This window comes from Chenopodium album, chromosome 23 (assembly GCF_948465745.1).
Source record: "Chenopodium album chromosome 23, dcCheAlbu1.1, whole genome shotgun sequence".
NCBI lineage: Eukaryota > Viridiplantae > Streptophyta > Magnoliopsida > Caryophyllales > Amaranthaceae > Chenopodium > Chenopodium album.
In genome coordinates, this window is record NC_137856.1 from 444,968 (window position 1) to 472,909 (window position 27,942).

At 34.4% G+C, this 27,942-nt stretch overlaps 5 protein-coding genes across 6 annotated transcripts; 3 read left to right on the plus strand and 2 right to left on the minus strand.

Moving 5' to 3' along the window:
* Positions 1-587: 587 nt before the first annotated feature.
* LOC145609563 (putative magnesium transporter NIPA2) lies at positions 588-6,487 on the plus strand. Of its 2 annotated transcripts, XM_081665019.1 has the most exons (9): positions 588-996; positions 1,084-1,307; positions 1,494-1,550; positions 1,702-1,792; positions 1,887-2,047; positions 2,398-2,525; positions 2,622-2,759; positions 4,990-5,082; positions 5,769-6,487. In XM_081665019.1, the coding sequence occupies exons 2-9, from the start codon at positions 1,181-1,183 to the stop codon at positions 5,994-5,996; spliced, it is 1,023 nt and encodes a 340-aa protein (XP_081521145.1). In that variant the 5' UTR covers positions 588-996; positions 1,084-1,180; the 3' UTR covers positions 5,997-6,487. The 2 variants fall into 2 exon arrangements, with proteins under 2 accessions (XP_081521145.1, XP_081521144.1); XM_081665018.1 differs by having other exon boundaries at positions 588-1,307.
* A 656-nt stretch (positions 6,488-7,143) lies between these two features.
* On the plus strand, positions 7,144-9,085 carry LOC145608737 (uncharacterized). Its single transcript, XM_081664342.1, has 2 exons — positions 7,144-7,211; positions 7,326-9,085. Exon 2 carries the CDS (start codon positions 7,529-7,531, stop codon positions 8,843-8,845), a length of 1,317 nt encoding a protein of 438 aa, XP_081520468.1. The 5' UTR covers positions 7,144-7,211; positions 7,326-7,528; the 3' UTR covers positions 8,846-9,085.
* A 1,594-nt stretch (positions 9,086-10,679) lies between these two features.
* On the minus strand, positions 10,680-17,925 carry LOC145609183 (uncharacterized). Its single transcript, XM_081664731.1, has 13 exons — positions 17,837-17,925; positions 17,649-17,754; positions 17,492-17,555; positions 16,880-16,981; positions 16,734-16,798; positions 16,385-16,480; positions 16,131-16,210; positions 15,757-15,973; positions 14,394-14,449; positions 13,738-13,866; positions 11,839-12,022; positions 11,210-11,372; positions 10,680-10,991 (listed from the first exon to the last, which is right to left on the minus strand). The coding sequence occupies exons 1-12, from the start codon at positions 17,857-17,859 to the stop codon at positions 11,265-11,267; spliced, it is 1,230 nt and encodes a 409-aa protein (XP_081520857.1). The 5' UTR covers positions 17,860-17,925; the 3' UTR covers positions 10,680-10,991; positions 11,210-11,264.
* Positions 17,926-19,201: 1,276 nt separating this feature from the next.
* On the minus strand, positions 19,202-21,458 carry LOC145609038 (DNA-directed RNA polymerases II, IV and V subunit 11). The gene is made up of 5 exons (XM_081664609.1): positions 21,328-21,458; positions 21,123-21,212; positions 20,939-21,017; positions 19,857-19,952; positions 19,202-19,538 (listed from the first exon to the last, which is right to left on the minus strand). Exons 1-5 carry the CDS (start codon positions 21,378-21,380, stop codon positions 19,506-19,508), a joined length of 351 nt encoding a protein of 116 aa, XP_081520735.1. The 5' UTR covers positions 21,381-21,458; the 3' UTR covers positions 19,202-19,505.
* Positions 21,459-22,917: 1,459 nt separating this feature from the next.
* LOC145608083 (large ribosomal subunit protein uL23-like) lies at positions 22,918-24,849 on the plus strand. The gene is made up of 3 exons (XM_081663685.1): positions 22,918-23,075; positions 24,035-24,395; positions 24,621-24,849. Exons 1-3 carry the CDS (start codon positions 23,057-23,059, stop codon positions 24,703-24,705), a joined length of 465 nt encoding a protein of 154 aa, XP_081519811.1. The 5' UTR covers positions 22,918-23,056; the 3' UTR covers positions 24,706-24,849.
* Positions 24,850-27,942: the final 3,093 nt, after the last annotated feature.

Below are 27,942 nucleotides of genomic sequence, written 5' to 3' on the forward strand. Positions count from 1 at the left end.
GTACGTGTGTATGTTTTAATGCACCAAAACTAGATTGATTTCTTGCTATGAGTTTAATCGAAATCCAATAAGATCTTTCTCCTTACCATATGACGACATAACTCACAATCTAATTATAAGATATGTTTCCTTGCCATATTGCGACATAAATTACAATCCAACAAGATCCTTCCTTACCATGTTAAGATATAAATTAGTAAGATATTGTTTCATATCGTATGACAAGTTCACAACATAGGTTATGGTTTGATGTGATCTTTTTTCTTATCATCTTTCAACATGGGGTATAATTCGATAACATCTTTTTACTCACCATTTTACAACATAAATCATAATTTAGTCTGATCGTTTTCCTTACCATATAACGACATAATAAAATTTCATTTACTGTTTTCTTTACCGTATTACAACATACAAAGATGGTTCGTACTCCGTATTCCTTACCACATTAAGAATTTACAATACACGATACCGAGTAAATACTTTAGAAAAAAAAAAAAAAAAGGTTAAACGCGGGATCCGGAGATCTTCATGAACTCAAAAATTGTGTGGCTCCCCCATTTCGCAACTTCAATCAAGGAAAAAAAATTAAAAATAAAAAATTGAGTCTTGACAGCAAAAAAGGAAACCTTTTTATTTTTTTGGATTTTCCATTTCTTTTGCCTTTCTCTTTCAAAGTAATTCATACCAAACGTAACGGAAATACCGTCGTCCCTGTTCTTTCTCTCTCTCCTCTCCGTCGAATTCCTTTGAACAATTTCTGAGAGGAAATACAGAGAGAGTAAGAGAAAGGGGGGAAGAATTCATCATTCAAACAAATTTGGCAAAAAAATTAGGATTTTTCACAAGTTACAACATTAAAGGAGCCTCCTTTTTGAGTTTTTTAGATTGTTTTGGAAATACCCATGTTCGGAAAATTCTCAAGAATCTCATATTAATGAATATTTGATTGATTGTAGATGTGTAATCCACATTTTTCCCTTGAAAAAGAGCCAAGTGGGTATCTGAATTTTCCAATTAATTTTCAAGATTTTGTTTGTGATTCTTGAAATTTGATGAATTTATATATGCGGGTGTTATCAGGGTTTTGAAAAGAATTTGGCTTTCAAAGGGTTTTGAATTTCGCATTGGATTGGATTGAATTGGGTTTATTTTTTGGTTTTGGGGCAAAAATTTGTCAATGGGGATGTCGTCAGATAATGTTAAGGGGCTTGTGTTGGCTGTTTCTTCGAGTATCTTTATTGGGTCAAGCTTCATCATTAAGAAAAAAGGTCTCATGAAAGCTGGGACAACTGGGACTAGAGCAGGTTTTGATCCTTTCCATCTTTTTATTATTTCTTATTAATGTTGTTTTTGATATTGTCTTTAGAATTCATGAATTTCTTGGAATTGAGATATTGGGATTATCTTCTTTGTTTTTCGGAAATTTGAAAATGAAGGCAAGTTTTTTGGTTTAATGGGTTGCTTTTTTTGTTTTTGTTTATATTTACCAGGATCAGGAGGCCATTCATACCTGTATGAACCTTGGTGGTGGACAGGAATGATTGCAAGTAAGTTTTTGTCCGATTTCATCGTGTGAGAATAAGATGGATGTGGGTCATTTGTTTTCTGTTTGTGTGTCGCCTTTCGAGTTGATTGAATAATACATGATGGTGAATTGAATTGTGGACTAATTGTGTGCCTTAATTTGTATTTTGCTAGTGATTGTTGGGGAGATTGCTAATTTTGCAGCATATGCTTTTGCACCTGCAATTCTTGTTACTCCTTTGGGAGCCCTTAGTATTATTTTCAGGTTTGGTCAATGCAACATTGGAACTCTTTCACCTGAATTACCTGTCTGTTTTAATTTTAAATTTAATATCCTAAAGCTAGTTTCTGTAATGCAGTTCAGTTCTAGCTCATTTTATCCTCAATGAAAAGTTGCACATATTTGGTATGCTTGGCTGTGTTCTTTGTGTGGTCGGTTCGACCACTATTGTCTTACATGCACCGCATGAGAGGGATATTGAATCTGTTAAGCAAGTGTGGACGCTTGCCACAGAGCCAGGTAATTGCATATGGAACCTTATCAGCTTGACTTTGTCTTCTTGGTTATAAAGATTTAAATAATTGGAATTTCATGTGGTATATTGATAAACACTGAAAATCACATAGTTATGGCATTATTTTTATATGCTCAAGAGGAATTTCTTATAAGAGCCGTGCTTTCCTTTTGTGTACCTTTGAACTTCCGAAGCTTGTAGCAGTCTAATATGCTTGTCCATGATGTTTGATATTTGTAATTTTTTTAACATCTTTCCCTGTTGTTTATATTAGATCTAGTGTTTATCAGCTTTGATTTTCGACAAACTGCAAGTGCAAGAAATAGCTGACCAGTGAATATATATCTGTGAACAGGTTTCCTTGTGTATGCTGCCATTGTTGTTGTGATGGTTATTGTCCTCATTTTCTACTTTGTTCCACGTAATGGGCGAACACATATGGTTGTGTATATTGGAATTTGCTCCCTCATGGGCTCTCTTACGGTCTGTTCATTAAATTCCAGCTTTACATGCTCACAATTTAGCTTTCTGGCTTATCCGCACTCATTGGTCTGACATGATTATATTTTGCATATGTAGGTGATGTGTGTCAAAGCTGTGAGTATTGCCTTGAAGTTGACTTTTGAGGGAAATAACCAGTTCAAATACTTCCAAGCATGGTTCTTCACCATTGTCGTAATTATTTGCTGTCTCTTGCAAATTAATTATTTGAACAAGGTAATTGATGATATATAGTTTCACAATGATCTCTGCCTTCTGCAGGATGCTATATTGTTGTTCTTTCAATGTTTATCAATTCATTAACTCAGCAATCCTTTATGAACTATGATTGATGTTCAGAGTTCTGTTATGAATCTTATGATTATGATTTATTGCATATGTATTTTCTATATGATGTGACTTGTCATGAGCTAAGTGTTTTTCCCATTTTTTTTCGGGTTTATTCAACACAGAGCATATTTTGGCTGACCATGCCTTTAATTGGCTTACAACATTTCAGTCAGTAAATCATACTAATATTTTTCTGATTGCTACTCTGAAGTTTCTCTCAGATGTCTTTTTTGAAGGTCTTTTCCTGTATTTACTTGTGATATGATGTCGCTTTCTTTACAAAGGCAACTACAATGGTAGCCTTCTTATTATTTTCTGTATTTCACACTCTCTTGAGTATATATATGAGCTTCAATTAATTTTACAAATCAGCTAAGTGTATAGTTTGAGCCCAAGCTTGGTATTAGTCTGATTGAGGCAGGTGTTCTTACCTTGGCCAATATGCATTAGTGTAGAAGTGTAGAACATGCTACCAAGTACGCAAGGATGGTATTGATATAGATAGATGTCACTTGAACACTATAAGACTGTTATTACCTCAAGTAACCATATCAAATACTCGACACTCTGTAACGGGAAGTGGCTTCATTTTGGGCTAAAATTTTACATAGTTTTTAGTGTGACCTCATTGCTATGGTAATAAGAATTTGATTTAATGTTCTACTTAATTCACTATAGTACTTTGGAAGATTACATTATGCTATGCATCTCTGTATGAAATTCTTATCACAAACTATGATCTATGTAGCTGACCCCCAAGTTGGGGCTTTAATGTTTAATATCGAGATTTTAAGGTAAGTTGCAATTTTGTGAATTTTCCTTCCTACTTCCTCCACTGTACTACCTCTCCCTTCCCTTTCTTTCTTCGGCAGTATCCATTATTGCTACCAGTAGAACCACTAGCTCTATGCCTCTACCACCACCAGTTCACCACTACGGCACCCATACAACAACTACTACTATTATCTTCCTATCCTTATTATCTTCTTTTTTGCAAACTTTAATTTAATGTGGTTCTAATACATTAATACAGTAATCATTAATTTCCTATTCTTATCATCTTCTGAGTAGCACCATTTCTTGTTGAAATCATTAATTTCCATAAAATTGCCCCAAAAGGTCACTTCCAAGTCTAACAATAATTCACTATTTTGCAATTTCTTTTTACTCAACTTGCTTTCTTGATGTTAAAACACAACCTCCCTCTGATGATGCTCAACTCTTCATTATTTTCTTGTGAAAATGACGAGAGACCCCCAATGCACTTCAACAAGGTTCTTGATTTTTTGTTGTTTTTAGTTGTTACCTATATTTATAATAAATTAATTGGATTGACGAAAATTTACTAACTGAAGGGCACTATACAAACCTACTTACATCAAAACAAAATGCATTGAAAATAGTTTAGAAAGGATGATTAGGATTGGTTGAAACTTGAAAGTGGATGCTTATTTATCTGGGACTTGCAATCACAAGAGGTTGAGTGAAACTTTGCATTTTCTTATGATCTGCTTTGTGGACACCCCAAAAGGCTATTTATAATATATTCTGACTCTGTAATATATTTTCACGAGTAAAGACACACACCTTTAGACAAGCCACAATTGCATAGGTTTCCCTTTCACTTAATAAGTGATAGCTATTCTTTTATTGATTTTGTCATATGTATTACCGTGAACACTGAAATTTATTGTTCTGGTATTGGAAATTTGACCCATATCTCTTCCTATTAAGATATATTATGACATGTTTATCTCTCATCTATGTGAAACCACAACCATTTCTATTAAAAAAAGCAAAAAAAATAAAATAAAAACTCCAATCTTGCTTTGATAGGCTTTTGATTCAATATAAGCTACCTTTGTGTTATAAGAACAAGAGTTTCTGCATGGGTGGATGATGAGTTTAGCAGGAAAAAAAAAACGCCTTTTCTGTTTTTGACTTGTGATATTTGCTGGTGGGAAAAAAAAGGTTTGTTCTTTGTAGGTATCTTTTTATCTTGTTTGTACGCATATGTGTGCTCTACGTCACAAGTGTTTATCATTTGTTTTTAATCTGTTCTCTTCTGCATTACAAAGGCTACCTAGAAGTTTTAATGACATTTATATTGTTGCAGGCTCTGGACACCTTTAACACTGCTGTTGTATCGCCTGTCTACTACGTCATGTTTACTTCGCTCACCATCCTTGCCAGTATGATCATGTTTAAGGTAATGCAGTGATTACTAATGCAAAATCCTCATTTATAATTAACTTTGTGGCATCTACAGGGGATTAAAGTCTAGTTTAAAGTTATGCTGTTGTAGCAACATAAATATTTTCTCTAAGTGCTAATTATTTCAACTACAATACGTTGCAGTCTCGGTACTGTATATATACGCCATGAATTATTAAATGATGAAACATTAGAGATTTTTATAACTCATTCAGAGAACTGGTTGTAGAATCCTTCTTGATTCCTATTCTTTAATTCACAGCCAGACTATATCACCAATTTAATGCCAGAAATTATAACAAATCTGCCAAATTAATTATTCTAATGCTGGTAACAACAACATTAATGTGTTGACATCTTTTCTTGCACTTAATGAATATTCCTCTTACGGTTATGATGTTGAATTAGTGTTACTACAGTAAATTTAACATATTGCAGCACACCAGTCTACACTTGAGTGAGACCTTCAGTATGTTTTGATGCACTTACATTTTACTCCAAAATGAATGCATTGGCCTGTTCTGTTTAGAGGGAAGTCTATATACTGTGATAAGTTTAAAGGAGTTTAAGATTTTCCTTCATTTGTTACTCTTACATTCTTTGTCGTTTAGATAGTCTATATCCTGTGATATGCTGTTCATTTTATGATTTACGTGGCTCTTGTATTTGCCAAATCTTTAGGATTGGGATTCACAAAATGGTTCACAAATAGCTACAGAACTATGCGGATTTGTAACCATTCTGTCTGGGACATTTCTGCTTCACAAAACCAAGGACATGGGAAATACTCCAGCGGCAACACCACTTGCTGCAGCCGAACTTTCTAGGCAATATAGCGTCAATTGCAATCATGAAAATTCAAGGCATTCTGACTGCAATGGTAGCCCAGATCGCAACTTCAGAGAGTAAGCTCGACTTTTTTTGGAGATCCAACAAATATTTTGCCGGTTGTCCCTTGGAACTCAACGGGACAGATGATACCTCGTCTCTTGGAGCACTAAGTTCGGGCTTGAAATGTTATCACAATACAGAATGGCCAGTTTTTTTGTTTTTGGCTGAAGTGCAGACCAATTTCTGATAAAAGGGTATATATATTCATTGCGGAAGGCTCTTATTATTGTAGGGATATGGCTACGTTAGCTAGAATTCTATTTTTTCCACCTATTTTTTCGCAACGTAGGTTTGAGGTGTTGTGACTTGTGAATATGTTTCGGAAAATAAATGAAAAATATTGGTTATGGCAAAAATCTAGAAAGGCAGATCCTAGATGGTATGAGAAAGAAATTTGTGCAGTATTTTCAGAACCTTAGTTTGATGGGTTAATTATGTTACCATATGTTAAGCGATTAAACCTCTTATGATCAGCTAGTAAAAGAAATGGAGTATTATTTTTACTCGTACTCTCCTATGTTCTTTCAATTTATCACTCTTTTTACCAGTTATTATTTTATGTTGATGTGTATGGTGTGTCCATGCAAAATGATGCATTGGCTATATGCTTATAAATTTACAAGTGCTTATGACAACATATGATACATAAGAGTACATGATTATGTTAGCACACATGATGCATTTAATGTGGCGACTACATTCTTATAAGAATTTATATTTATTTATTTAAGAGCACAATTTTCTCAATTTCATAAATTTGTCATTTGATAAACAATATCAAGATGAGAAACTTGTATGTTCTTTTGTTACATTAGTTGTTTTTTATTTTTATTTTTTTTACTGAAAGAAAAAAAAAATTCATTAATGAAAGATTGAAGGTAGTCAAGCAACATTTACAAGAAAATCTTAAGAAATCTAAAAAAACCGGTGCAAGTATACCTTAGAACTAATTTACAAGGAAATGATTTTGACACATTAAAATTGATTTTGGCATACCTCTTTGTGAGAGGCTGAGAGCACAGTTTTCAATGCTTTTCTCACGTTAGTAACTTAGTACATTACTTTGTACCAAAATCAATTTCCTAATTTACGGTGTTTAATTTTTAGAGTAAACAGTAAAAAGGAAAAAAAAAACAATAAAAAATTCTATATTTTCATGTTAATTATTTTGGGGAAATTTCTCTCTCATCCTCCCAATACGGCTATATCTTCTGCGCTTTGAACGTCAAAAATGTAAGATTCCGACAATCATCCCTTTTCCGGTGACCTCGTATAAATACCAAATATTTTTCTGCGCTTTTTTTTTTTTGTTATATTTCAACTTTTATTAACTCCTACTTCCCACAGTTTGAAGAATCACTGATCCTAAATTTGAAGGTTAGTAATTTTACTCTGATGATCTTGTTCAAATCAAGTGTTTATTTTCATCTGGGCATGTGTTATATTCTGCAATTATCAAAGTTTAGTTGAATTATTTAGCTCTTAAACGTTGATTTGAATAATGGGTAGTGGTTGATTTTTGAGAACAATATAAAATTATTACATGAATTATGATTCCTCCTCCATTAAAGAGAAAAAAATGGAGTGAGGTAGAGGAAAGAACACTAATTGATAGATATGGAGAGTTGATCTTAAATGGGAATTTGGGAAAGATGAAAACTAGGGAGAAAAAATTTAGACCCATTGCTTTTTATGTGAATACAATGCACCATGATACGGACCCTATTGCATTTCCATGGCAATGGACATGGAAAGATGTGTCCACCAAGGTGCAAAATATGAGGCATCAGTATTTGCTGGTTAAGCAAAAGATTAAGAAGCCGGATTCAGGTTCGCCTTTGGGGAGCAATTTGGAGGAATTTGAGTGGGATGATGGTGTTTCACATTGGTCAAATTTTCTAAGATATAAGGAGGTATTTGGGGATGTGCCTCTTGTTTTTAGTAATAATCATGATGATTCTATGATGGGAACGGCTAATAACGATGAGAATGGTGGAGGGTTTTGTGGGAGTAGTCATATGGTGGAGTTTGGCCATTTAGGTCATTCAGGAGAGGAGGATTTTGCCACGGGGATCGATGGTGGGGAAGACGGGGTCTTGAGTCTTGGTTTTGAGTATGATGGGGAGGATGGAGAAGAGAATGTTAACAATAGTAGTAACCATTTAAAGAATGATGGTGATGAAGAATTAGCATATGAAGAGGTTGAGGCTAATGGATCGGAGTTGAGAAAGAAGAAGAAGAAGGTAATTAAGGGGTTTGAGAAGAAGGTTTGGAGTTTCTTAGCAAATCAATTGGGACAATTGAGGGAAATGGAAATGCGGTTTGACCAAAAGGAGATAGAACGTGATCGAGAGAGGCAAAGGAAGGAAATTTTGCGTGTAGAGCGTGAGAGAGAAAGGGAAAAGATGTGGCAAGAGAGGGATAAAGAAAGGGCAAAGAGGGAGAAGAATATGGAGGAGCTGAGGAAGCAAACATTAGTAGAATGGGAAGCCATGGAAAAGGAATGTGAAGAAAGGGAGAGCAGAAGAAGAGAGGAACTGTTGATTCAGGAGAGGGAATGGGAAGAGAGGATGACTTTGAGGAGGTCTGAATGGAAAAAAAGGATGGATGACATGTTGAATCAGCATCGAGCAGAAATGGGCCAGATCCAGTCCCGGATACTGCATGAACAACAAAATCTCACAACTCAGTTGCTCACAATTGTTTCACAGTGGTCAGGCCATCCAAGTGGGCTCTCTGATCATGCAGGAACGAGCAGTCATTATCTCTCACAAGTGATGCCTAATATGCACCATGTGAACGGCATGGTTCATGATGATACTAGGGTTGAAGGAGACAACCAAGAGGATCAATTCATAGTTGATTGATGATCCTGATGCTTCTGCCCCTTTTTGCAGCTGTAGTCCAGGGCAGATATATTTCATGTATGTGAGGTTATTTGCCATGGCAAAATGTAGAGTAAGAGAATTCGGCTGTAACATTGTAAATTGATTTGTCTTTATGAAGGCTTAGTTAAGATGGAAATAAAAAAATTCCTTGTTTCCTTTTTTCATTCTTTGTTATTTTAACTGACAAACTCGAAGTATATACACTTTAATTTTCCTCCAGTCTCTGTCGTTTTTTAAAACTAGAACAGTAAAATAAGGAATAGTATATACATAACCTGTGAAATACATACTGGAATGGGAAAGCGTCAAACAATTGTGTGATATCTTTTGTTGGTCTGCTATGCAAGGCAAACACACCCTTAGACACAATAGTCGCATATATTATTTTGGACGCCCTAAAAAAAGTTGTCACCTTTCTTATAAGTATTAGTAATGGTATGATTGGATTTCTCAGATGCCCCAACTTGTTGATTTATCTGTTAAACATGAGAATAGCCAATTAATAAGGTCTTTCATTGAAGTTATGTCATTTTTTAGCTGCAATAGCTTCTTATTGTTCTCCCCATGTTTTTACTGTTATTTTGTTTGTTTTAATATTTGGATGCGAAATGTGGCTATAATTAGTTGGTTAATTAATATGTATTTGTCTTTAGAGCAATGACTTGCTATCTCCTATGATAAGTTTCAATTTTTATTAAAATTTGATAGAATTGCTGGATTTGCCAAAGATATACGAAGTATATAACATAATGATCCCATAATTGTATTCTATTGGAGCTTGTCGTGTATTTGCGTTGTCATTCTCTGTAGTGCAACTTAGTAGTTTCTGGGAGTATTTAATAGGTTTACTTTTAGATTTAATTTCTGGAATTACCTTTCATTCAATGCTCTTAGCAAATTTGGGTTATATGGCGAATCTGTCTCGTTGGTTTTGTACTGCAGCGGATTTTGCTTCTGATTAGTGGGGCTTTTCTCTTTGTGCGAGCAGAGTTTTGTTCTGATTGCTGCTTAAGGTTGTAATGTTTGAAGAATACTTTTCTTTTGTAACCGGAGTTTACCTCATGTTTATCAAAGTACTATTTCAAGATTTCTTCATGTCTTGCAACTTATCTTATTAATAGGTAAAGGGTTTGCCATATTATATTAGCTAGTCCTGGAATCTTATGCAGGAGTTGCTTGATTGTTTTTTGTGATAATTTCTGTGTTCGCTTTTGTCAGCAATTTCTCTGTAAGTTTTCTTAGTATATTGATAACAATAAAGAGTCTGTAGCTTTGTATTGCTACTGCAGCTATTTTTGTCATGCATTAAACTTTCAATAGTGTTTGCTGAGCTATTGACCCAACCCAACCCACTGAACCAAATTTGCCCCATTCTTTTGCCTTGTATTGCACAGGTACACACTTCATATATTTTTGATATTGCACACTGACTCACTGAGCACAACCCATAATCAAACCGAAACAGCGAAACTAAACACGAACCAAACCCATTTTTTGAACTGCAATCTTAAGAACCAGTCCATCAAACCATGAATAGAAAAGAAATTGTATATTGAGACAAACAATTGAGGGTTATTGTTGACTATATTGTACACGATAGGGCCTGCATTCAGCCATTAAGAAGAAAGTTAATACAACTAAATTGGCGCAATATAAAAAATGTACCAACATTGGAGAAAAGGTGCTGACAATATACAAAGGAAGCAACTCGCAGCACTTCATAAAGTATCATGCATTTTTCTGATCCAGCATTTTGCATTTTCGAATCGACACAACAAATATTAGCTACTTGGATTTGAACTTCAAAATAAATGTATCTCAGAGTCTCAAGTGACCCAAGCTATTCCATGAAAACATAAAACATGGCTTCAAAGTGCTTGATTCAACTTCATAAATTGTTCATCATACAAGCATAGGTAAGAGTATTTGCATGTGTGAACTGATCTACAAATTACAGCCTATTACAGACTATACATTCTTCTACATACTAAACCACATTCAATCATCTGAGGTTGAGATGATCAAAATCATCCCAGCTCCTGAGACACAAAATGTGCATTACTCAGCGTCTGTGAACGATCCTGTCTGCATTTAGAAGGAATCACCTCAAATCCCCATCTTGCTTCTACAAAAAAATACATTCATAAACAAACTGATATAAGTCACAAAGCTACGTGTTGAACATAACCTGCTAATACTTAAACTCAAACAGTGTAGGAAACCAGTTAGAACACAGTGCTTGTGTAAGAGCTAAAAGCGCTGTCTGAAAGAGACTTCAAGGCTTCATGGATGATTTTAACCAAGAATACTGCAAGGTTGAAACTTGGAAAAGGTCAGTCTTACCCATTAACATAGTGGTGGACGACTGGATTCCAAGGCCAAGGTATTTGATAATATATTAAAGATGAGATTCTGGGCGTATTTTCTCCATAAGTATCTCTTCAATGCCATCCACAAAACTTGTTATGCTTTTCCGTATATTTAAATCAAAAGAATTTGCCACCTCCTGCAACACAAAAAAGTGTATGGAAATTTTATGGAAACATTATTATTATTATTACTGTTTTTTCCTCTTAAAAGGCTGATACATAATATAAATAAATAAAAATCATAAAAGCTTATTCTGTAATCAAACTTCTTTTTTTTTTTCATTTTATCCTTATTATAACATCTAAAAATGCATAGTAAATGTTAATACCATAATTTATCATTGGGCTTTAAAATAAAAAAACACGCAGAAGTATTTTAGGTTTAGTGATTCAAATGGAAAATAGATTATCCTTCCACCCCAAGTTATAGTCTCACTTCTCACTTGCAGTTCTAGGGTATCCAAAGACATCTTACACTTCCTGAGGTATCAATCAGGTAAGCTTCAATGATAACTAACGCCAAAAAGCTTCTGCTGCAATACACATAGCAAGACTCATTCTAGGAGATAGGAATAATAGCAACTGAGTAGAAAAACTAATTACCTCAACTTTGGAAAGCAAACACAGAGAAATTTCTTTTGCATTCTGATTAGAACTCCGGAAAGAGACTAGTTTAAGTGGGGAAATTGATAGTGGCCAACTCTGAGAAGGCTTTATAAAGGCGTCTATCCCACCATTTATGTGAGCAACAATTAACTCATCCTTGTCCAAATACTCAAATGAATGCCTGCAACAGGCCAAAAAGAAGAAACGTTAATGAGAAACATTTGATACAACTGGGTGCAACATTTCTACAATTGGTATGATTCATGATCTGCTAATGTGTATATTATGAAATTTTAACCTTCTAGGTCATAGTTTTACTGTTTTACCCTCTAAACAAGGCTCTTCAATCATCAAAAAGGGTATATACATTGACATTTAATTATTTGCTTTACACCAACATGACTTCAAACCAGATTGTGACTGCAAGAAGCAAAGGTAACTTTGAGCCAGATATCAAAGTACTAGACATCAAGTGAATGCATTTCCATGGAATTTCCTTATGTTAGGCAGCAAACATAAGCTCGATTACTATCAACTACTGCTGAGCCCTATTGCTCTTGAAGTCTCCTTTTACTTTTCTATTCTCTTTCTAGCAATGAACAGGAAGATGAGTCAGAAGTTTAGAGCTTTACCATTTCTATAGGCCACAGATTTGAATACCTTAGCCAATGTGCTCTCTGTCTTTCAAGTTTCACTTTCAATTAATCATAGCAGCAGATTTTCAGAGTGATTTTCAATTTTCCTTTCATCTATTCCTTAGATTGTTTCATTACTATTTTATCATATCCTTTATGAGACTAAGGCTTTGTTGTTGTTGGTTCTGAAAATTGTAAGGGATTTACAAATCATTATAACCTTAGTGGCAGGACCTCTTATTCTTAGTTGGGTCAATAATGCTAACCCTATGGAAAGACACTTAAAGGCTCACATTTAGTGCTCTCAGTTGCATTTGCAGTATGTCTTGGGTGCATTTCGCCACTTATGGGCTTTAGTCCTGTGCTTAGTGCCTTTATTACCGGGGTGTTTTTACCCCGAGAAGGGAGAATTTCACAATATATTGTTAGTAAAGTCAATTACCTCTTAACTTTTGTGTTTTATCCATACTTTTTTGTGTGGGTTGGATCGGAAGCACAATTTGACCTATTTGAAATTCAAGCATTAAGCTCTTGGGCAAAGTTGTTTGGTTTTTTTGCTGTCGGAACAATTGGGAAAATCATTGGTGCTCTTCTATCTGGGTTTCTTTTTGGAATTCAATGCCGTGATTCTATAATGCTTGCATCACTTTTGAATGTCAAAGGCCATTTACACATATATCTGGCTATTGTTGCTATGAAGGTATGCATTATTTAAACATTTTTTTATGTATTTTATCAATAGGAAGTACCACATCTGTAAATCCTTTGATATGCTCTTTTCCTTTCTCATTTTCTACATTGACTATCCTGCTTCAGATTTTCTCACACTCACTGTCCTTGGTTCTCCTTGTTCTACAGAATATAAAAAAAGACTGGATAAATCACATGGTAAACAGCTAGTATCCACCCCTACTTAGAAACAGAGCATTCATGAAAGCTTATGACTCATCTAGGTCAAGCTTATGTTCTGAACCATGAAGCATGTGATCACAAACTCACTTGACAGCCATAGTGAACAAAGCTACAACAATGAGAAAATAAGGTGATTCTAATATTTCTGAAGTTTATATTTCTATCTTTTACTGATGATTATATAGCAAGAAAATTACACCTGACTGCTTTACTTATTAGGTGTAGTTTACTTCCTTGTTAAATTTGAGTGAGTATAGTATTTGCTTTTATTTGAATGATACCAAAAATACACAACAATTATTATTTTAGGCATGTAGAGGTGCAGGAAAACTTGTTAAGTAAAAATCACCTGGACTTATTAGCAATCTTCACCATAAACCGTCTTAAAGTGCAAATGACGATTCTGTCTTGGACTTTCTGCAAAAACCATCCCAAAGAAGATCTTGTCTGGGGTACTGACAACACAGTAAATAATTTGCTGGCAAAACGCAAGAAAACATGTCAAGTAAATTACAAAATATGGAGTAAGAAAATTCAAGTTACTCATACATCCGCATTATATAATGACAGGACAATGAATTTTTTAGAAAGAAAATTGGTTGTCACAGATTTATCATTGCTATCCTTCACCAGTTACCAGTAATAGGTTGTAAAATCCTTTATTCCTTATCCCATGATTAATATCTTTTGATGTCTTCTACAATAATAGAAATAAATTATTATGCCAATTTACCATCAAGAGATAACTCTAATAAAGGTAAATAAGTACTTCAACTTGCAGAAAGCATTATCTAAAATTAGAATTATGAGTCAAAATAACAAGAAAAGGTACGATGGTTAATTGAGATAAGACAAAGGAAGAAAATATTGATATCATCACTCATGGAGCTCAAACTCATTTTGGTGAATATAAGAGTTCAAATTTTAAGTAGCTTCTCTCAGAAGTCATAGGAAATTGGAAATACTTGAGAAATGCAGTTGGAATAGATAATATGAAAGACAAACCTGAAGGTGTTTGCAGCTTCAGCAATCTTCCCTATGTAAACATCATTTGGAAAAATCTGCAGACATCAGACAACATAGTATTTTACAAGCAGTTTAAAGAATCCAACATTGAATTAGCTTCTCAACTTCACAAGGATACAGTACATCTGAAGGGAATTGAATTTGAAATACACCACTAAAGCATAAGTAATTGCCAGAGTCAACCATTCCAAAGACAAGCCATGACATAAATATATAAAAGAAGAAAAATGAAGAGAATGCATAAAACAAGTTAAGCAAATTAATCAAATGGAAGACTCACATCTGCTTTTACCAGCTTTGTAATGCATTAACAAAGTTTGAAATAGGACATATCAAGAGAAAGACAGTTTTTCCCTATATGTTTAGCACCTGTAATTTTAACATCATAAGAAATGCAGCCTTCTCTGCTCAGAACCCTCATTTATTCAGTTCAACTTTTTGTGAGGTGAGTGTGTGTGTGTGTGTGAGGGAAAGGGGGGGGGGGGGGGGGATTGATTTTAATTATATGTATAAAAAAAAGGATACAGTACACCTGATAACAAGACCATGACACACCAGTCATGTTGAGTATATCATAAAAAATCTATACATGAGACCATAGCAAAGCAAGCAAAACAAACAAGTTCTTATGAAAGCACTAGCAATAAATTTATTAATTCAATTCTTAGAAATGTGAGATGCCATTAAAGTACACTAGCATAAGATCATACTCTACTAAATTTTCAAAAACCAGCATATCTTCTCTGAAAATGAATGAATAAACCAGTAGCACAAATCCAACAACACCCCCCCCCCCCCTCTCCCAACAAAAAGATAGAAAGATATTACGTAGCTAAAGCAAGTCCCAATCTCAATTCTCAAGTTGCACAAACTGACAATTTACAGTTTTATTTGAACTTTGAATTAGTGATTCATCTATGATATCTAGTTATCCACATCAGCTGTCCAAACAAAAACCATGCAACCTATGTGGGTAGAAAGGATCCCAGGAAAGAAGGCATGTTGCTAAATAAAATAACCATTAATGATTTCAAAAGGTGCATGTTCAAACAAGGTGGACCAGGTCCTAATATCCAAGATACGAGCCAGGTGGAAACACAAGCCTGTATATCCTGACATAACATACTTTTTCTACTTATAGATACATAATACCAATTATATGAGCAAACTGGCGAATTAATAACAAATGACACAAGCACAACATTCTTTGAAAGACAATTTTGTGATTAAAACTGCACCAAGCCCACAAATATATTGAAGTTTTATCAAAGTTATAAGCAAGGAGAACGATTTCACCAGAGCTACCTGAAAAGAAATTATGAAATAGTTCATAAAGTTGTACCTCTACATTTTTAAGATCCATAGTCCCGTCAAAGACCTCTATTAGTAACTCATGATTCACTTCACACTGTTTGAAATTATCTTCAGCATTCAGCCGACACATCTCACCTTCAACATCTGGAATGTATGTCTTCAATGACACCCTTATTATATTTCCTTCAAAGTCTATCACCTTCAAACCAGTTAATGCCTCCTCGATGTTTTCAATGATCTCAATCCTAAAAAAAAAAGAGAGAAAATAAGACAAAGTTCAAGCAATGCAAGTCAAATACAACCTTAAACCAGGGGTTTTTTTCCGCCATCTGTACAATCTGTAGACTGAGTACTACAAAGACAAGCAGTTGTTTAATATGGGATATAAAATTGTCCTGCCACCTTTTCAAGTTGAGGTCAAGATCCTCCATGGACTTCAATGTTGCATTGTTCATCTCAATTTGATGTTTCAGCTTCAAAACCTGGAAGATAAAAAGCCAAAAAAATAAACATACACATCGATAGTTGACATTAATCTGTACCACACAGCATATATCAAGAATATACATCCTCCACAAGTCACTGAAAATTAAATTGGTCAAGGCCAAACATAACTGGCTAGCACCATAATATAAGATGTCATGAAAAAAGTTAACCTCGAAGTAGTCTTCATGAAGTGCCCTTGCTTCAGGTTGACCCTCTCCAGATTTGATTTTATCAACATGTTCTACTGTTTCTGCTCGCCCCAGTCCCTGTGTTTAACCATATGACAATAATAAACAATTTGAGTTGGCATAGCCAGAGACAAATTTCTACTACAAGACCATTGGACTCAGGATATTCCATTACTCATAAGCAAGTTCAAGTTGTGGAAATTTCAGGCTGAATGCTGAAGATATACGACTGTTACGATTACAACACAGCTCTACAACTGTATTTCAGGCAAATAATCATTGACTAGCACCAGTAGACCTTCTAATTGTGTGATTATTGTTGAAAACTCACCTCCAAACCAGTATGCTCCAAGAGATGGCGCAATGACTCAAGATTACTTTCCAATTGACAAGTACCTAAAATTACCAAACCAATTAGCAAGCTATTTGGTATCTATATCATGAAAATATTAACAAAAAATATGTACAGTTGCCCACCTTCCGTGTACATTTTTTTAAGACTCTCGATTTCATTGGATAGAGACGCACTTTCAGCCTCTGTCGTCCTAAGATCATCTCTCAAAGAATCCATGTAAGCATCTGCAAGTATGATTCAGGTACAGGTCACATGAAAGCATTTGGTAGACATATCTACAATCCCTCTATATCATTAGACATAACTCATATCTGCGAATTAGTAGCCCTGCCCGGCCCTCACACCTTCAATGAAGAATCTAATGTTACAATTGATATCCTTTGTTTAATAGGTTTACCAATCTTCGACACATCTAAACACTAGGCACTACATCCATCCCTAAAACGCGTCACTATGACATACTCGTTACTTTTCCAAATAATCAAACCCCTCTATTTCCTCTAGCAAAGCAATTAAACTTGTTCACATTTCATAAATTCCAAGTGTGTTTTTTTAACTATTATGTACTTCAACAGCTTATAAGTAATTCTTCTCATGTTAACGAAAACGAGTAAAACTTGAAAAATTAGCATAATCAACCCATAATTCACAACATAATCAACAAACCATTCCAGAAAATGGTATGGAAATTCAGCATAACAACGCCAAAGAAACAAAATTAGAAGTGTGCTTACCCAAATCTTCATCTTTGAAAAACCCAACATCCGAATGCTCTGAAACAATTTCTTTCACATTGGTCTGCATTAATTTTTACATTAACAGCATTAAAATAAAATTTATTAATAATAACAAATTAAGTTAAATTAATATAAAGTAAGAAGGATAGTAAACCTCAAGAGCTTGAACGCAATCTTGAAGAAGAGTGTCAGAATCTGAAGAGGAAACTACGGAACTGGTAGCGGAATTTGTGAGGAAATTGGATAATTCATGAATTCGACTGAGAAATTACAAAATTAAACAAAATGAATGAGAAAATCTGGGTTGAATTTAAGGGGATGATCAGAGGAGAGAGAGATTACCTGCGAATAGTTTGGAGCTCCATTATCAGTTGCTCCCGCCGCTTTGGGGTTGCCCTCTCCTTTCAAACTTCAAATTTGATGAAGCGCTTATCAGTTATTCGATAATAAAACGTCCTATTTGATAATTGGATTGTTGTCTCAAAAATGTGCTAAAAGATGAATACTTAGGTATTACAACTAATGTTATTTTGATTGCTCGTACTTATATACTATACATTAAATCTTAGGGGTGAATATCATTATTTAGTTGTAATCCATGTTATATGGAATCTTCATTTCACCTCAAGTACTCATGTCGAACCCTTGACACTCAGACATGAGGGTGACAATTGGACACTTCGCTTTTAGATTAAAATCATGAATTTTTTTTCACAAAATAGCCGAGTCGGACACTTGGACATATACCCGTGTCGAACTTGGGTGCTCGAGCCAGGTAACATAGTTTGTGACAAAAGGTAGGAAGAATATACAAAGTCAGATGCAAATCAATTCGATAATTTTCATACATAACTTTTACACGAAAACAAACAAGGATCACAAGTATATGAGTTTATTCGTGCTATATAGAGTGTGATATTTGACTATTTGAGTGAAGTGATTCAATTCAGCTTACATAGATTATGTAGTGTCAAGATATGAAAGAATCGTGAGTTAAAGCGCAAATTCTATGCTACTCCTGGATTATAAAATTGATCCTTTCGTTATACTTCAGAGTATAAAATTCATGTTATTTTGATGTGAACCTCTTATTATTTCAATTTATATATATGTTATTTTTTAAAATAGTACATGTTATTTTAATAAATGCATGTTTTTTTTTTTATACATGATGTTAAAGTAAATAAGTGAATAACATATTATTTTAGCAAAATAACGTAAGACTTAGGCAAAATAACGTAAGACTTAGGCAAAATAACTCAAGTATATTGGATGTGGAGTAGTGGAGTGCTGTGATCCAGGAGTATATAATACTAATTGGAGCTAAAGGCCTACTTTATGGGATTATTTATCCACGTTTGAACTGGATTCATACTTGCAAAACAATCCTGTTTACTTCATAATCCAAGTGAGTCCAAGGCCAAACAATCAAAATCATCAGTTGTATATAATTTTAGTTTATTGCTTTACTCAACATGGAGATGATGCTATTCAGATGGGGCTTTTAATTGAATTAGTCTTTTAGCTGAGACTTTCCCTGTTTGTAATAAGATGGCTTTCATGCCATTGAACTTGAAATTTTCATTCATGTGACAACTCAAATCACCCAATCTACTCTACAAACAAGAAATCTGACACATTTAGCTGTGCAATTGAACAGAGGATTAGTTAATACGTTTATAAACGCTAACCAAGTTTAGGATAGCATGATGGTTAAGTAGGGCTCATTTGATTACTCATAAATCAAACGGTTAGTCACTGAACAGCGCAAGAGAATGGTTTACCAGTGAACTAGCAAATAGTGTCTGTTGACAGGAGAACAAGCTGCACCCAAAAGTGGGATCTCCCTAGCTACAGCAAATGGGATTTTCATTGACAAACTAGCTAACATATTCATGTCTCAAACCACAAAATCTAAACAATCCAACTAGATACAAAATCACTATACTACATGTCTTCTTCGAATATCCATGGACACATCAAACAGAGCACCACCACTCTCTGGCTTGGATCAGTAATCACTTGCAAACCTTGCCATCTCAGCCTACAAAATGCAAATAATATCAGATCATTAGCATTAAGTAATTTCCAACAGCACAACAATCTAAATCCTCTATTGCCTAGAAGACAATCAAGACATTGGTGCTGAACAAGGTACTTTGAGAATAATACGTCTTTTAAGATACAATAACACTCTAAAAACACAGGTCAATTAGGCAGCTCATCCTTAAAATCCATTTGCAATCTCCAAAGATATCAATATTCAATAAGCTGTTATCAAACCGTGCATAAAAAACCAACACTACAAATTTTTACAAACTTAAATCACTGTATTAAAACAAAGTACACATGACTTTCTCACCTCAAATGCACCTTTCAAACAGTCAAGTTCCTTGTCTAGGTCATTGATCGCTTGATTGTATGCCTGTGTTGGTGAAGACTGGCTTGTTGTGTGAATCTGCACAGATAAAACAATCCATTTAACAATGCATGACACATGTAAGGGGCTCAAGAATTACAGATATCAATTCAGAAAAGATGTAAACTAAAGGTATTAGTCGCCACCAATGAAATAAATGGTCTTTCAAGTCCTAAGCTAATCAGATATACAAAAGTAATTACTACACTGTCAAGCTTGACTAAAAGGCACAAGATATTCAGAAGTATGATTAAAAACTGTGAGAGATACCAACTTCTGCAGAAACTCAGACAATAGAAACATAGCAGCATCACCTATCTGATTAGTACGTATTATTGGTATTGAGAAGAGATGTGATGAGGTCAACACCTTATCACCAATTCATGATAACAGAGAATAGCATTCTAAAGAGCATGTATGCAAGATTTAGATTTTAAAAAAACCAGAGACATAAAAGGAGGAGCATAGTTTCGAGGGGTACAAATGATAGCAAAACAATTCTACCAATGAGGCTTAATAGATTATTTCATAAGGCTTAATAGATTGTTTCATAATTCATATGGCGCATTTCCATCAGAAAAACATCTCAAACTGCTTATCATAACAAACTCAATAATTATAAAATGACCACATTAAGTATTCTGGAATATCATTGATTCATTATCTTATGGGGCAACCCTAATACTCCCATTGCTATGATTCTCTCAGTCAAACCCAAAAACTGCTCTTTGACAACCTCGGGGGTTGCCGAGTTAATCTCCTGCTGAAAAGATCCACATATTGAACATGAACTCACTTCAATCAAAATTTGCTTCTATATCCCATCTTTACCTCAGCTCCAACATTACACATAAACCAGAAAACATTCACTAAAATATACTACAGTTGCTGAATTACTTAACAATAACAACACAAAACAAGTCAATTATCCACATTACCTTCAAATTCAAGCTCCAAATTCCAATTACAATTGCAGAAAACATAAACAATAAATACTTAATAGATAATAGAAAAAAAAAACTAACCCTAACAAGAATTTTGTACTGAAGAGGGTGTGGAAGCTTGTAGCCAGCAAAAAGAACATTTGGGTCTCTGTGCAATTGCCTATACCAATTCAACAAAATCAATCAGCAAAATCGATCAAATTAGGGTTTTTGAAGTTAGAATTTTAGAATGAATTATGAAAAAATTGGGAAATAAATTAATTACATGCGGAGAATGTTGCCAATGGTGTGGTCTTCTCTCTCAATGGTAAAAGAGGCAGCATTGATGATCTTCGTATCTCTCTCATACGAAACCCTAAAACAAGAAGAATTATCACCATTAACAACCAATTATCAAATAATTAATAACAAAAAAGTGATTATGAATACAAAAACAAAGGGAAAAAAGATGGAAGAATGAGATAAATTACTTCTTGACGCCTTCAGGAACGACGAATCTCTCGTATCGATCAGGAGCATTCATCTTTCTCTCTCTTCTCTGATGCTTAGCGGAGGATTCAACTGTGTTTAGCTCTGTTCTAAAATTCGAGGGGTTTAGATGTGTTTTTAGTTTCAGTCATTTTAAATGAACCTTGTACAATTTGTACTTTTATCTTTTACCGTCCCTTAAAAAAAAATTACACTTGATACACTTTTTTTTTTTTTTTTTTTTACACATGATCCCTTGTACTTTCGGTTTCGGCTAAGCAAATTTGAGTAAGGGTCTGTTCTGTTTAGCTTTAATTTCAGTTCATCTCTAATCAGTTCCTAATTTGCTTCTCTCATAAATAATTCAGTTCAACTCTATTCAGTTCAACCCCAATTAGTTCAGTTTAGTAAATCGGAACATGCCCTAAGCCCCTAATTTATTACAAAGTATAGTTGTGCACTTTTGATCCTTCATATTTTAAGTGCTTAATTTTGGTCCCTCAATTTTCAATTATCAGTGAAGAGTTTTCAAAAGAACTAAGCTTAAGCAATAGTTTAGGGACCTTTAAAGCTTAGTTAGTAATAGTTTAGGCCTTTAGGGACCTTGAAATCTTTGTCAATAATAGTTTTGGGACTATGATTAATCATCAATAGTTTAGATTTTAGAAGCCTTGAAAATTTTGTCAGTAATAGTTTAGTGACTTCAGTTGTCTAGTCATTAAAATTTTATGGACTTTAACATTTAACGTTGATGATTACGTGGAAAAAAAAATGCTAACAAATAAAATGTTTAGGGACTATATTTCGGGAATTAGGTCGTTTAAAAATGGAAATGGAGCACACATGGAATTTCGGTGAGAACACCTCATACTTCAACTACGAATCTGCTTACTTAGTCAGTTAATACTCCTACCGATCCCCCTTCTCTCTCCTTTTCTAATCGCCCTATTAGTAATTTGCAAATAATATCTCTATCCTAATCATCTAATTAATATCATGTTTTTATAATATATGGGCGTATGTATGATTGTTTAAAAACGTGTTTTAAAGACCATGAAAAGCATAAAAAAAAAAATAAATAAATACTACGTATAGGGGGTGTTTGGCAAGTGGGAATTGAGGGTGGGATTGGGAATTTTAATCCCAATTGAGAAAATAAGCCATGTTTGTTTGGTGGGAATGGGAATAAAATGGGGTTTGGGAATGAGATTATTTAGGGGTGAATTCCCACCATTTTATTACCTAGGGAGGGTAGGTAATAAGTGGATGGGAATGGGAATTGGGGGAAAATGACATTTATGCCATTAATGAAAGAATGAAATAATAATTTAAGTAAGGGTATTTTGGTAAAATTGTTATTTATGCTTTATATATTCCCACCCACCATCCAAACAAGGTATTGGCATATTTTCATTTATTCCCATCAATTAATTCCCAATCCCATTCCCACCTTTTAATCCCCAAACTCCCATTCCCACAATCTAAACGCCCCGATAAGGGATAGAGAAGGAAGGGACTCAGGGAGTGTGTTCCTACTTCCTAGACAACAATCGAGTAGCCCAGCCCAACATAAACAAACAGTCTGCAAACGAGATGAGCCCGTAAGATTCGTAAGACTCAATTAATAAAAAACCAAAACTGAGCTCACTTGCATAAACCCTACTTGCCTTACAACGCCGGATCTCATCAGGTTCTCCCTCTCGTAGATTTAGGGTTTCAATTCCAGCAAAGATGGCGCCCCCTGCGAAAGGTATTATTTTTCCTATTACAATTTTCCATTTTCAATTTTTTTGGCTTTTATTGTTAATTATGTAGGAATACATTATTTTTTTTTATTATATTTTGTTAATTTATGGATAATCAAAGTTGAATTTGGTTAATATTATTAAACTTGATTTTCTTGGTATTATTTCTGTGAATTTTGCTTCTATAAGCTTAATTTCTGCTTTTATAAGCTTAATTAATGCTCTTCATGAAACATTGTTCTTAATTTCTGCTGTTTCTTTGATAAACTAAACTTTGGGTTTAACAATTTGTGGCTTTTTTATTTTTCTGAATTTATTATTTGTTATTTTTTTGCTCATATATTTGGTAATGTGATATGGTGAAATGGCGAATTTGATGTTAAGAGAGATGGTTGACATTAGGGTGTTGGTACCTTGAGTTATATATTGAGAAATTCTTATGACTCTTAATGTAACTTTTGTCCTGCTACTCTTGGTTTAATGCTTTTTGCTTAATAACGTGGTACGTTCGTCGTTGATTCATTACATTTTGTCAGTTTGAGTAAGTCGTTTTGGTTCAGATAACTGAATATTGTTCTGCCACACCAAGTATAAGATTGCCATGGTGATTGCTATTCTTCGCGTTTAGTTCCTTCCGCTTGATTGAGAGTTGGTTAACTATTTATAGCTCATGCTACTGGTTCAAATTCTTCGTTTCTTTAGGCTGACAATAATTCGATAGCTGATATTTAATCAGTTAGTAAGTTATGCGAAAAATTCTTCCTTTATTAACCTTCCTGTATTTATTAGTTATTCATGCCGTCCCTCTTTCCGATTTTCAATTTTTGTTTAGTTATTTTATTATTCAGTTCCGGCCAGCTGCACTGCTGGAGTTCTGGCTGTGTTACAAATTCTATTAGCTATGATAAATTTGGTATTACGTTTTTATAACCTAGAAGGTTAACTGACATCATTTATCCGGCAGATGTAAAGAAGGCTGACCCCAAGGCACAGGCCTTGAAAGCTGCTAAAGCTGTGAAATCTGGCTCAAGTACCTTGAAGAAGAAGGCGAAGAAGATCAGGACCAAGGTTACTTTTCATAGGCCAAAGACATTGAAGAAGGACAGAAACCCCAAGTACCCTCGTATTAGTGCTACACCAAGAAATAAGTTGGACCATTACCAGATACTTAAATATCCCTTGACTACTGAGTCTGCAATGAAGAAGATTGAGGACAACAACACATTGGTTTTTATTGTTGACATCCGTTCTGACAAGAAGAAGATTAAGGCTGCCGTCAAGAAGATGTATGACATTCAGGCCAAGAAAGTGAATACCTTGATCAGGTGAATATTTCTGCCTATCAATATTTTCTTTTCACTGTTTTTTATGAATGGCAAACTAATTACTTGAAACTCAATGGCATCCATAAATTGAACAGAGTAGTGCCATACTTGCAGTATATATAATCCTGCTTGCCGATTTTTAGCTTGTCGTCGTTGACTAGGGTTTGCTGTAAGTCTGAAAGTTTCCTGTCATTCAAATTGTTATGATTAATTTCCTTTTTGCAGGCCTGATGGCACCAAGAAGGCGTATGTTCGTTTGACATCTGACTATGATGCCTTGGATGTTGCAAACAAGATTGGTATCATCTAATTTGTATTTGCTCCATAGTTGTTCAAGTAGTGATCTCTGACATTTTTGATAGGAACGTACTCAATAGAAAAAACATGAAGTTTTGTTTAATGTTGCAATGCTAAGCAGTAGCCTATGTTCTTATGGGTGCCTTTATTTGCTTTTTTTAGAATGTGTCTGTATTTCAAAATGCCTTTTGGTTCCTAAACATGTGTGTTCATCTGCCAAAACTTGAAGAAGAGCTTTCTCTCCAGCATTGTTCTTGATTATGGCTGATGAATATAAGGTTTTGCATTAAAACCAAATTAGGGTTTGAATTGATGTTAAATTTGAGGAAAATGTAAGGTTATGCATGATAGGGGAGAAGTATTGGCATATAGGGCCTATGTGCCAATGAAACAAATAGGATGACATTTATGTAAATAATGGAAACGTGGGAAAAAACAGTTGTACAAAATTTTATGGCAAAAAGTACCACTATATGCATAATGGTACATTAAATGTATCACTGTACCATCACAGGAGAAAAAAAAATACTGTAATATAAACTCCAAAATGCCCTATTGTGTGCATGTGAAACACATAGACCCTATGCAGATGCACTCGACATACTCTATATATTTTAGACTAGTTCAACCTGTTTGGATATCTTATGATTCTTCTCATCTAAAAACATGTTTTCTTTTAAAAATGTTTTACTTAAATCTTTATGGTTTTAAGGAACATTGTTATTTACACGGTATCCGAGTATGTCCGTATCCTATCTTCATTGCAAGAGGATTTGTAGATTTTGTTCCCAGTCCATTACGACACCAGCCTGACTTTGGACCAATGCAGTGATGCATTGTATCTAGTGCTGTCAAATTTCAAACCGAAACCGTTTAACTGCCCGAAACCGACCGACCCAAATGAGAACCGAACCGATTAAAAACCGATTTTTTTGAAACCGAAAACCGACCCGAACCGTATTTTAGTAAACCCGAAACCGAATCGACCCGAATAATGTTAAACCGTATAAGAACCGAACCCGTTAACAAACCGAACCAAATATAAACCGAACTGAAAGAAAACCGAACCGAAAAAGAACCGAACTGTATCTAACCCGAAACCGATTCCAACCCGAAACCGTTTAAACTGGCAAAAAAACCGTTTACACCGAACCGTTAGCAAACTGCTACCCGTTTGCACCGAACCATTTAAAAACCGAACTGAATGTAAACCGAACTGGTTATAAACCGAACCGTTTATGAACCTAACCGCTTCTAAATCGAACCGTTTACAAACTTTTTTATATAATTAAATGGATTTTTTTTTTGACGGGAATATAGTTAAATGGATTAAATATTAGAATATTTTTTTTAAAATAGCAAGGCAAATCATTCATTAAGGTCTTAAGGTTAATCAGTGTTCACAAACAAGAGCAAAACAAGCCTCAGGTAGGGCGTAGGGGTGTTCAAATCCGGGTACCCGCTTTTTCGAGTAGTTCAAAAGTCGGCCCATGTCCCGACCCGAGAAAATCAGGTACATGGGGTACCCGATTTTATTAAATCCATTCTACTGAGATTATAATTAATTAAAACAAAATTATAAAAATAATACTAACAGGCAGACCAACAACAATTACAAAGCCATATAATCCAAAAATCCAAAAAAATGAAGGATCTTGTAATATTTTATCATAGGAAAACCACATTAACAATTAATAATGAACATCTTCCTTAAAACTCATAGCTAAACTGGACCCATCTCAAACCATGAAAACATCTAAATTAACACTACAACTTGCAGTCATCGTCATGTGCTTGTTTGCGGCGAGATCTTGTACTCGCGCAGTCACCGGCTTGCCGTTGCGGTAGGATATCCGTCGGACGTCATTTGACTATGTGAGAAAGGGAATGAGGGATGATTGTGGTCGACGGCAAAACTATAATGATTTTGGGGGTTTCAAAACTAGAAGAAATCAAGAAATTCGCTTGTCTGTCAAAGAATACACAAGAAATGAAGTAGAATTAGAGATAGGAGAGAGAGAGAGAGGAACAGCAAGAGAGGGAGAGAGAGAGAGAGAGAGAGAGGAACGGCGGAGAGAGAGAGAGAGGGGAAGATTGATAAGTGATAACCCTAATTCCTAATTGGGTTTCAAAAGGGTTTCATGTAAATCTAACCATTGATTTTTTAATCTATGGTTGAGAGTGGTGATCCGTGTGTGTTGTGGGAGAAAGAATCTAACCATTGATTTTTTAATCTATGGTTGAGAGTGGGGATCCGTGTGTGTTTGTGTGTTGTACATTCATCTACAAAAATATTATTCCCTCAATTCTTTAGTATTTTTTTTGCCCCATTTGATCGGGATCAGTGCCCAAGACACGTATTAAAACATCTACTGGTATATCTTTATTTTCATACACGTAAAAATTATAAAAACGTTATATTAATAAAATGTATAAATAGATAAATTTATAAAGATCACTAATGAGTCTATAACTTTGTACTAATACATACGAATAACGATGATACGAATATTTAACTATGAGATGGTTAGATGCCATGTGTTAATAATGTGTACATATGATCGGTTGAACTAATCAATATTACCTTGTTAATTAGTCATTAGTGTTTTCTTTCATTATACAAATCAAAGCACTTTGTAATATCTTCATAATTTCATGAAAATATATAATGATAAATGAGTCATAATTATCAGTCTTGTTGACTAATCAAGTATCGAATTACCAAATTGCAAATTTTCATTTCACAAGAAGTCAAGAACTCATCAAATCATGATTATGATACTATGCGTAGTATATAAATGATTAAATAAGAAGCATATAATAACCTAATTGTAAAACAATAATACATTAATACACTAACTCTTATAATCTACTTCGTAATAAACTAGTAAAATCAGTATGACTAAACTTGAAACAGAACATAGTATGTATTTATAAAATCAATGAGAATTTGTTTATAATACGATGCCTAAATAAGAAATGATTCGCGACTTGCCGACTTTATATAAAACTTGTGAACGCAAAAGGTTAGCAAGTACTATCAAATTTCAAACCAAAACCAATTAACTACCCGAATCCAAACAACTCGATAAACAATTTATTTTTTGAAACCGAAAACCGACCCGAACCGTAATTTAGTAAACTTGAAATGGAACCGATAAGAATAACGTTAAAGTGGTTAAACCATCAAAGAACCGAACCAGTTATAAACTGAACCGAAAAAAAACCGAACCAATTAAAAACTGAACCG

Coding starts and splice junctions, on each gene's coding strand:
- LOC145609038 (XM_081664609.1), bottom strand. CDS start 21,380: ATGAATGCTCCTGATCGATACGAGAGATTCGTCGTTCCTGAAGGCGTC. Junction 19,953..20,938: donor AGTACAAAATTCTTGTTAGG/GTTAGTTTTTTT, acceptor TTATCTGTGCAG/ATTCACACAACAAGCCAGTC. Junction 19,539..19,856: donor GTTTGAAAGGTGCATTTGAG/GTGAGAAAGTCA, acceptor TGCATTTTGTAG/GCTGAGATGGCAAGGTTTGC.
- LOC145609563 (XM_081665018.1), top strand. CDS start 1,181: ATGGGGATGTCGTCAGATAATGTTAAGGGGCTTGTGTTGGCTGTTTCT. Junction 1,308..1,493: donor GACAACTGGGACTAGAGCAG/GTTTTGATCCTT, acceptor TATATTTACCAG/GATCAGGAGGCCATTCATAC. Junction 2,760..4,989: donor AAATTAATTATTTGAACAAG/GTAATTGATGAT, acceptor ATATTGTTGCAG/GCTCTGGACACCTTTAACAC.
- LOC145608083 (XM_081663685.1), top strand. Junction 24,396..24,620: donor AAAGTGAATACCTTGATCAG/GTGAATATTTCT, acceptor TCCTTTTTGCAG/GCCTGATGGCACCAAGAAGG.
- LOC145608737 (XM_081664342.1), top strand. CDS start 7,529: ATGATTCCTCCTCCATTAAAGAGAAAAAAATGGAGTGAGGTAGAGGAA.
- LOC145609183 (XM_081664731.1), bottom strand. CDS start 17,859: ATGGAGCTCCAAACTATTCGCAG. Junction 17,755..17,836: donor GAGCTCCAAACTATTCGCAG/GTAATCTCTCTC, acceptor GTAATTTCTCAG/TCGAATTCATGAATTATCCA. Junction 16,799..16,879: donor TAAAAAAATGTACACGGAAG/GTGGGCAACTGT, acceptor TGGTAATTTTAG/GTACTTGTCAATTGGAAAGT.